The 10985-nt window shown below is 40.4% G+C and overlaps 1 protein-coding gene across 1 annotated transcript; it reads right to left on the reverse strand.

Annotated features, from left to right (window-relative positions):
* LOC115919786 lies at window positions 1-10220 on the reverse strand. The gene is made up of 2 exons (XM_030973979.1): window positions 10126-10220; window positions 1-413 (listed from the first exon to the last, which is right to left on the reverse strand). The coding sequence occupies exons 1-2, from the start codon at window positions 10202-10204 to the stop codon at window positions 1-3; spliced, it is 492 nt and encodes a 163-aa protein (XP_030829839.1). The 5' UTR covers window positions 10205-10220.
* Window positions 10221-10985: the final 765 nt, after the last annotated feature.

Here is a 10985-nt window from a genome sequence, read left to right on the forward strand (position 1 = left end):
TTATAAACACATTGTAAGCAATATGACCCACAGTTTAGTACCTTGTAGAGTTGCTTGCATGGTCACCGAAGTCTCTTGGTAGATGTCGTCTAATGTTGTGGGTAGTTTACACGTGAGTCCACGACCACTTGATACGAAACTGTTCCCATGACGTCCACCGAGTTGGATGCCTTGGTCATTATCAGTTTCGATCCCGAGTCCGTCATAGACAATGAAGGGTTCAGTCATGGGCTCCAAAGCCACTATGTCCAGTCGAATGGTCGTACCGGGTGGACCGCGGAAATACCAAAGGCATTCGTTTGTGGCATCGTCTTCAGTCCCTCCGAGACGGTAACGCTCGTCTGTGATTTGGGCAGTGGGTTGGTCCGCGTCCAGAAGGATGACTTTCCCGCATGGAGTCGGGTCTCCACCATCTAGTGATGATCAAGAAATAACAACAAAATATACAAACTATCAGGAATAAAAAATTGTTCAATTTGTCTCCATATTTCGCTCTCTTTACAATAAAATCAATTATTTTCTCACCTCAGGGGATTCCATGAAAGATAACATTACATTTTTTAATCATTTTGATATTTAAAAGTAATATATGATTTCATTGAGACGGGCTTAAAATAATATTACTTTCTACATTGAACACGATAGTTGACGGAAACGAAAAAACAAATATTAACAAGAGGCACAATTTCTATTTCTGCTTTTGTTACCTGTGAAAACCTTTCGACACTACCTAGCATGCTAGGGAAGGGACTTCATTGTAGATCGTACACATCAAGAAATATGAGGGCATCATGATTATGAAAATATAAAATTCATCGTATACGCAAAATGTCGGGAAATGATGAACGTTATGAAACAGGTATTGAAAATCATATCGTATGTAAATTTAAAACTTATATATATATATATATATATATAACAGTGCGATAATTCTCAACTCTGACATGACAACGGGTGTTCCAGAATATGTAGGCGTGAAGAAAATGGTCTAGTAATAAACTTGTAAAGTACAGCTACGTCTCACGTTCCTAGACCATTTTCTTCACGCCTATATATATATATATATATATATATACATAAAAGGTATTGGAAGCAATAGGTCAATAAATAGACGTACATAGTTTGGTAGAATACCTAATGGACGGTGACAAAATCATTGGAAATGTGCTTCAATTTAAAATGGGAGATTCGTACATAACTGCTAAGTTAAAATCGGTGCATATCGGAAATACGTATACCGTAACAAAACAGACTAATTTTACATCTACAGTCGTTTTATGACTCAAGATATATTTGAGACTAATGGCTCATTATATTAACTGCATTTACAAGTTGGCCTTCCCTGCTGGAAAGAACACACTCATTCACAGTGTGCGCCACAATGTAAAATTGGGGCGTTTTCACATTGTGGTCTCGTCGTTCCACAGTGTGATTCACAGTATGGATAACCACAAGTTCACAATGTGACCACACTTTGAATCTGTAGTTATCCACACTGTGAAACGACGCGACCACAACACTTATTCAGACTCATTCACACTCATTCACAGTGTGAATCACAGTGTGCGCCACAATGTTAAATTGGGGCGTTTTCACATCGTGGTCGCGTCGTTCCACAGTGCGATTCACAGTGTGGATAACCACAAGTTCACAATGTGACCACACTGTGAATCTGTAGTTATCCACACTGTGAAACGACGCGACCACAACACTTATTCAGACTCATTCACACTCATTCACAGTGTGAATCACAGTGTGCGCCACAATGTTAAATTGGGGCGTTTTCACATTGTGGTCGCGACCAGACCAGACCACAACACTCATTCACAGTGTGAAACACAGTGTGAATCACACTGTGAAAACGCCCCAATTTAACATTGTGAACACTCACACAGTGAAATGCCCACCACACTGTGTAACGCCCACAATGTTAAATTGGGGCGTTTTCACATTGTGGTCGCGTCGTTTCATACTGTGAACCCAACTGTGAAACGAAGCGACCACAATGTGAAACGCCCCAATTTAACATTGTAAACACTCACACAGTGAAATGCCCAGCACACTTTGAAACAGCAAACACACTGTGAAACGCCCACAATGTTACATTGGGGTATTTTCACATTGTGGTCGCGTCGTTTCAGTGTAGATATCCACACTGTGAACCACACTGTAAAACGAAGCAACCACAATGTGAAAACGCCCCAATTTAATATTGTGAACACTCACACAGTGAAATGCCCACCACACTGTGAAACACCAAACACACTGTGAAACGCCCACTACGTTACATTGTGACACATTATATTGTATGAGATTACCACACTGTGAAACGCCCACCACACTGTGATACAAGTTTAGTTTTTGAATTCTGTGTGAAATATTTCAAACTATGAAAATGTAGTCATGTAGAGCTTAGTACGTATAAATACGAAGGAGAAAAGGTTTATAATCAATGTCTCACTTATAAACTCAACTTAAATAGAAATATACCCCCGAAACATCTGAAAATAATACAGTAATCTTAAACATATACATGTTATAGCCTTTATGAGGTAACTTAAAATGTATTTCAAAAGCTTATATTGATGTACTTTTCGCTAAAAGGACTTATGAACATATACCTCTTAGGTATACAAAGATTGCAGTAATACTATACTTACAGATAAACAAATTTTACTCTGTGAATGCCAACATGATGTGAACCAGAATGAAAACAAAGACAAATGAATCCAAACAGTTTAAATTAGATAGTAGAGATACTTCTGAAAACAGAACTTGCTATCTACAGTGAAACCTCATTATAATGAGCACATTGGTGTCCACTAAATTGACCTCTTTATATCAGATATCTTATTGTACAAGGGTTTAAAACAATGAATTACAGAAAAACGTGGACTTGTGAAATAGAGTTATAGAGGTTCCACTGTATAACATCGAGGAATAAATTACAGTGACGGCAAAAATTGCACATATCATCAATATTTCCCTGAACTCGTACTGACACTCGTAAAACATAATAAAAGCACATTAGCATGTTACGTCAGTAATAAAAATAGTTTTAGAGCATCTCTGGCAATATCTCTTAAACATTTCTGTAGGTATATTAAATTTATGAAGATACATTAGTATGGCTAGTCACATTTTCCAAGTATAGAATATCCACACATGACATGTAACTTTGGCAATTGCAATGTATCAGAAAATCTTTGGCACATACAGGTTCTTCATAAACCTATTAAAATGATAAAAAGTTTCAAAATATCTCTGTCAATACATCTTGAAAAAAAGTTGAAAACAAATCTATTTTAGGCAGACACGTTTTACTGTTATGGCTACATAAATTTCTACAACTAATACTAATAAATACCTGAAGATGAGAAAAAAAACAGATTTTGCTCATCTTTTTACAAATAAATAACCATACACTCTATATACGGTGGCACAGAAAAAAGCAGAATGGCATACAAAAATATATGTACTTCCTAAACTACATAAGTAACTTATGATTTTTTGTTCTAGCGATAATATACTGATGTTAGGATATTATAACTAGATGGAACTTCCGACTGTGCAGTCAAAAATAATACCTCCACTATCACACAATTTGTTAAAGCCCGAATTATCATCCCCCAGATCTTGAGATATCACTCCAGTCCACCGTATGGTGTATCACGTACGTCAGGTCTGGTGTCGCGAATATACAGTGCGAATTTAAAACTTTCTATAATATTCTATGAGCAGTTAAAAATCCTTCTTCCCCTTCTAACGGAGATGGAAATTTTGTACCTCTTGCTTAAAAGCTTTAGCGAAAGTACAGTTGACAAATCCAGCAGGTAGCAAGTTCCAAAGCATGATGGAATCGGGGAAGAATGACTTCTGGTATACGAGAGTCATTGTAAATTGTATTTGGAATTACTGGGTATGACCATGGTAGGATGTTAACACCGATAGAAGGTACATTTTGAGAAACTCTGAGTGCAGGTTGACAGTTCCGTACACTATCACCATCTTAAACCGTGCCCTGCGTTCTCGGAGAGATGGCCATTTGAGATGTTGCAGCATTGGTGCGATGCTGCTGGTATGATGGTGATCTCCAGTGATAAACTGGGCGTTGCGGAGCTGTACCATTTCCAGCCTGTGTATGTTGTCCTGGGTGTGAGGATCCCGCACTGTGCACGCACGCATACTCCAGGATTGGGCAAACAAGAGCCAAGTAGCACAATGCTTTCGTCCCTCTTGGGCAAGGCCTAATGTTCCGCAGCAAAAATGCACTGACAGAGCTGACTTTCTTTGTTGTTGTCTTTATGTGATCTGTCCAATTCAGGTTGCTCTTGAGGTCAGGGGCGTACGCAGGATTTTTTCAAGGGGAGGGGGGGGGGGGGGGGTTTAAATCGGGCCCAAAATTTCGCAACGACTCAGCTTTATTTTTTTGCTCCCGAAAATTTGAAAATCGCGCCGGCCGAAAAGTCGCTCAGTGGCGGGGGGTGGGGGTGGGGGGGGGGGGGGGGGGGGGGGGGGGGGGGGTAAGCGGACACTTTTTTTTTTTTTTTTGGAGACCAAAAAAAATCGCAAGAACTAAGTCAGCCGCTGAATAAGCGGGGGGGGGGGGGGGGGAGGTAAGAGGACACTTTTTTTTTTTTTTTTTTTTTGGTCTTGAAATTTGAAAATTTGACATTTTTCTTCGTTGGGGGGGGGGTGGGGGTAAGGTCACCTTTTTTAGGTTAGCCATGTGCATAATTTTTTTTATTTTATTTTTTTATAATTAAAACAAAAACAAAAACAAAAACAAAAGGGGGGAGGGGGTTTTTTTTTTTTTTTTAGGGGGGTTTACATACATAAAAATACCAAAGGGGGGGGGGGGGGGGGTTCAACCCCCTAACCCCCCCCCCCCCCATATATTATAGTTTCATATTTTGGTCTACATATAATTAGTCAAAGTCTGAAATCAACTAAATTTAAAAAGAAAACTTTCAAAACGACATACATTCAGCAATTTATTATGCTTTTCTAATCAAAAACAATTTCCCAATAGCATTGTTAGTATTATGAGCCAAGGGGCACTGTCAGTATATGTTATAGTAAAATGCCACACCAATGATGGCATCCACCTTGTCTTGGTCAAGCAACTGCTTCCCTTATTCTCCTCCTTTAATCTAAATGCTGAAACTATGCTGTCTGCCATCTGCTCATAGGTAAAGAGCATACCAATGAGTGCAAGAACAGCACGTGACCAGGATTGCTGGTGTAGCTCCAGTATTCCCAGCTGTACTTGGGTCAAGTATGTCCGAGAACCTCATGTATGGAACTGTGGAACAGAAAAGAAATGTCAAGAATTACTGAAAAGAAAAGCACGTTAACAGATTTTAATAAAATAATCAAACATATCCAGCCTAAATTTGACGAACTCCGTACGCCACACTTCGTACTTCTACGCAGATCGAGTCTAAAAGTAGTAGTACGACACAGTTCACGACCAAACATTATTCATACTACTCCTAGCTCAAGGAAACGCTAGGAAGACACATTTTCATACATTTTTAGACATTATTATTGTATATATGTCATTTCTAGTGACCTACATGTAGGCCTAGACTATATATTATGTTTATGCATTTTCGTCCGACTGTTTTTTTTTTGCCGACAGAAAACATGAAATAAATTGTACCAACATTTATTTCTTACCTGATTTATTTCTAGACCTAGGGGCCGATATACACTACTTAACAGTTTGTGTGTTTAACATGCTCAATTATAATGTCCAAAAATGTTTGAAAAAGTGTCTTCATAGCGTTTCCCTGAGCGAAGTACTTATAACAAAGATGATACTCACCATTCAATGACAGCCCGGCAGCAGCCCCGGCAACACCCTCGCCTGATAGCTATCCTAGCCGTTGGGAAACTTCACCAGGCCATGTCCGCCATTCCAATTATGTTCTCATCCGTCAACATGTAGTTGTACATATTCGTCTGTTATCACGGAAACTTGATTGGCCTCGATCCAAAACACTAGTATTCCAGCGGCCATACTGTGAATTCTATTTTTTCACAATGTGAAGTATTTTTCACAGAGTGGCCACACTGAGAAATTTACTGTTCACACCGTGAAATGTATGTCGTAAGGTATTCACACTGTGAAAATCTATTTATCACAGTTTGGTCACACTGTGAAATCATTTTCACACTGTGAGCAGGTACATTCACACTGTGAAATCGAATTTTACAATGTGAATACTGTGTGGTTTACCACATTGTGACAGTGTCCACACTGTGAAAAGGCTCCGTTCACAGTGTGAACTGTGTGTTCACACTGTGAATGAGTGTGTTTTTTTATACAAGTGTTACTGTTAGTGGCCACTATAAGGCCCCTTAGTGATTATAAAAAAAACATATGCTCTTCCTGGCTTCGGGAATGTGTCAGTTTGCAACAGAAATGGAGAAAAACGCATTTTGTTGAAAATCATGTGATATCACGAACATTTATACATCACTTGTATATGGAATTGAAAATATGTCATGGTTCAATTTTATTTGGGGGATGGCGCCCCCCCCCCCCCTCCCCCTAGCCCCCTACCAGTACGCCAGTGCTGACAGGTGTGCTCTTCGACCAAAGATCCGTCAGACTTCGTTGTTTCAATCGCTCATCGTACGACTATATACGAACTTGTGTTGCTTACATTTTTCCACGGCTGTGTTTACTACTCATGCTGTGTGCCTCTTTTAATGTCTAGTAAGTGCCTCTTTTCAGGTACGATACGTGCGCCTTTTCACTTGTAATAAGTGCCCCCTTCACCTCTGATAATTGCCTTATTAACATTTGAGAGGTGCCCCTTTTCCTGATGGTTAGTTCCCCCATTAAAACAAAGATCCCCTTCTCCTTTTCATAAATGCCTCTTTTCAGCTCTGGTGAATGACCCCTTTCAGGTAAAAAGAAGTTGCTCCTTTTCATTTCAGATAAGACTAGTGCTTCTTTCACGTCCGATAATTGCCCCTATTCAAATATGAGAGATGCTCGTTTTACTTTGACAAGTGCCCCTTTACCTTTCTAATAAATGCGCTTTTCATTAAAACAGAGTGCCCCTTCTCCTTTTTATAACTACTCCTTTTCTTCTCTGATAAGTGCCCCTATTCAAATGTGATCGGTGCCCCTTTTCATTCAATAAATGCACATTTTCCTTTATTATAAGTGCCCCTTTTTCATTCTTATAAGTGCCCCTTTTCATATCTGGTCAGTGTCCCTTCTCAGGTGCGATTAGTGTCCCTTTTCACCTCTGCTAATTTCCCCTTTTTCAATGATACGTGTCCCTTTTACTCTCTAATATTTTTCATTGCATATTTGTTGTGATATAAATATTCTTGTATTATGTTTTGCATGAGAAATAAAATCATTTGAATCAAACCTAGCCCCTTTTTACTTTTTATGACAAATGTCCATTTTTCCATTCGCATTAATGCCTTTTGTCATCCCTGGTGAGTGCCCTTTTTAAGGTGTAGTAGTGCCCCATTTTCAATTGTGTTAATTACCCTTAATAATTTGACACGTGCTACCTTTCTTTTCTAATAAGTGTCTAATCCCTATTGATAAGTGTCACCTTTTCCTCTCATCAGTAAACGTGCCCCTAATTTAAAGCACTTTCCCCCATAGCACGCTCGCTACGCTCGCTCACATTTATATATGGTATAATTATGTTCCTTATCAAAAATCTTGTTAGTCTTCCGTTATGAAAAAGTGTAATAACCCCATTAAGATTGGGGTTTTTCTGCTTTATAAGATGTAATTTTTTGGACTGCGACCTCACAAATCTTCAATTTTTACTCGCTCGCAACGCTTGCAAATGAATATTCAGACTATCACAGCCAACTGCAGAGTATGATGCTTAATGGGGCTTTCACATATACACTCCGGGGCCCGTACGGCGAGTAAAAACAGACATTTTGGGAATTTTCGGCCGGTGTCCGGCCGGTTGCCGTAAAGTTCGTACGGGCGCCGGGACAGTATTTTTAACCGTACGGGCGCCGTCGTGCTGAGTTGGCTGCTCCCAATTCTCCTGGCGTTTTTATCTGACCGTTAAGCCGTAGAAAGCCCGTAAAGGGCCAGTAGGGCACCTTACGGGTCCCATGCGGGTTCCGTACGGTGCCCGAACGGGCCCCTCACGATTTCGGGGGTCAATTTTCATGAATAATCTTTACGGGCTCCTTGCGGTGCTCAAGGGTTCCTTACGTGTACCCTACGGCGCCCTCACGGGCCCCTCAAGAGCCCTGGGTGATATGCACAACAACAGGCGTCTGCCGTCCGGGGGCCATTTACAATGAATATTGCCCGTGCGGGTCCCTCACGGCGGCATCTCGAAATGTACAACGCAGTTTTAAATACAGGAGGTGCGGATACCAGAGGACACATACAGAGTGAGTCAGAAAAAATGTCCCACTTTTTAAAAGTTGTATTGTTTGAAGTATGAAGAGTTAATCATGAGTTTCATGATATGTCTTGATAGAGTTATCCTCCCGGTACATTTAGGTACCATTTTCATTTTAATCTCTGCATGCATGACCGAATATCAGACAATCTTTCCAAGACTGCCAGATCTCACTTGCGCCAAGTTGCTAGGTTAGGAATAAAATAATGTTTTGAACAAAGACAGCCAGTTTTTTCAATTATCCAATTAGCCAAACAGACAAAAACACACGCACACACGCACACACGCACACACTCACGCACCCACCCACACACACACACACACACACACACCCACACACACGCATACACAACACACACGGTGAGAATTGTTTCATAATTACCCCTTTTCTGATTGAGCATTGATTTTCATCAAGATCGCTGGCAAAACCCTAAAAATCTTTCCCTTTTGTACACATTCACTACCACCATCATGTCATCATCATCATCATTGTCATCATCTTAATCTTCATCATCATCATCATTATCATCATCATCATCATCATCATCATAAAGCACAACATCCGCACCAAGAGGACAGCGGCCACTCAACTTTTCGTACGACAAGAAGAATTCCCGACAAAAAGTAACAGTTTGGGTGGGCCTTGACGGGAATAGAATGCTCATTTGTGTGTGTGTGCGTGCGTGTATGCGTGTGTGTACGTGTGCGCGTGTCTGACTGTCTTTGTTTAATGCACTGTTTTATTCCTCACCCAGTAACTTGGCGCAAGTGAGATCTGGCAGTCTTGTAAAGATTGCCTTATATTCAGTGATGCATTCAAAGATTCAAATGAAAATGGTACCTAAATGTACTAGGAGGTTAACTCTATCAAGATATATCATGAGACCTATGATTAAATATTCATACTTCAAACAATACAACTTTTAAAAAGTGGGACATTTTTTCTGACTCACTCTGTAGTTCAATGCACCGCACGGCACCCGGCCAGGCCCCGGCAGGGCCCCGACAGGGCACCTTCCAGGAGCCATCGGTACACCTGCTCATCGGACGAAGCCCGTAAGAATACCGGCCGGCACTCGGCCGGCACCCTGCCGGCACCCTGCCGGCACCCTGCCGGCACCCTTACGGGCGCCTTGCATTTCACTCGCCCAATTTTCTCCGGGCACCTCCCGGGCGCCGCAGAATATGTGACCACACATGCCGTAGAAATGAAAATCGGACGGTTCCCGTACGGTCTCTAAATCCACGGCAAGCCGCCGGGTAGGGAAAATCGTACGGGGCCCGGTTTATATGTGACCTAGGCATAATAGCATTACCTTGTATAAAGAGAAACAACTATTGAAATCACCCCTGATAATGTAATCACTAATCTAGGGGTATATACCGATGTCTAAAAAATTGTATATTTTCGGTTTCCCTTTGAGGTGCCCTTTTTTCTCCAGAAAGTACCCTTTTGCGTTGGTCCCCCCCCCCCCCCCCCCCCCCCCCACTTTGTAATTCGGCAATTATACAATAAGTTCAAAACTGATCATTTATCCAGTCGGTTGATTCACTGTACCTTATTGAAGTAAAATAAATTACAATTGTTAACATAATTCATTATGAAATGTAGGCCAAAATTTAAAAAAAAAAGAATTACGTAAATCTGAGAAACGTCTGAGCACAGAACAATAAAATTTCCAGATATAAAGACGCTGTCATGACAACTCACCTATTTCAGGCAGTAGAAGGAAAGCGACTGAAATGCAAAGCCAGGCACTTGACATCATAGCTGAAGAATTTCGCGCCATTTCGACGTCGCTGTCTGATCGCTTGTAGATAGATAAACTGTGGATCCTGTTTTACTCTCAGAACAATCTTAACTCTCCTCGAAATAATGATAGGAGTGTGCTAATTTCTCTGCTCTTATAATTAATGATTCTTTGAAGCTCTATGATAACGTAGCAACAGAGCCTAATCGATATGATTTCTATTGGCTATAAGGGTAAAATAATGTAAATTAATCATCGAATCTATCCAATCCAAAATGAGGTCAGTCTTTTTACGCAAATATATCTGCATAACTTATCAGCTTGTTCGGAGACTTGATTGGATACAAGTAAGTTAATATGGTTAATTTTTAACACAAGTCATAAGGGAGTGACGAGATGCAGAACATGTAATGTATGATTAAAGGTAGGAGGCAATTACGTTTTACCAGGCAAGCACTGATAAAAAGCAACGCTAACGGTTGTTATTTGCTAAAAATGGTCCCACAATTTCACACGCAATTATGATTGAGAAGGGTTTGCTAAAGTGTTGCAAAATGTTGAGTCACATTGAAGGTCATTGTGGGAATGAAACCTATGGGCCATGGTTATTTGATTGACCGATTCCTTCTCAGGCCTCCTGGTCTGCTCTATAGTGTCCATGAAATTATTGCCATAAAGTTATTTGGTTACTTATTTTGTAGGCTCTTTTTTGACATTACTCCTATTTACAATGTCAAATGAATAATGCATGTAATAATAATAATGGTTTACTGACAGCTGTTAATGGGTCATTTCTCATGAATTGACATAAGCGTTGAGG

This window comes from Strongylocentrotus purpuratus, unplaced genomic scaffold (assembly GCF_000002235.5).
Source record: "Strongylocentrotus purpuratus isolate Spur 01 unplaced genomic scaffold, Spur_5.0 spur5_scaffold_7, whole genome shotgun sequence".
Lineage (NCBI taxonomy): Eukaryota > Metazoa > Echinodermata > Echinoidea > Camarodonta > Strongylocentrotidae > Strongylocentrotus > Strongylocentrotus purpuratus.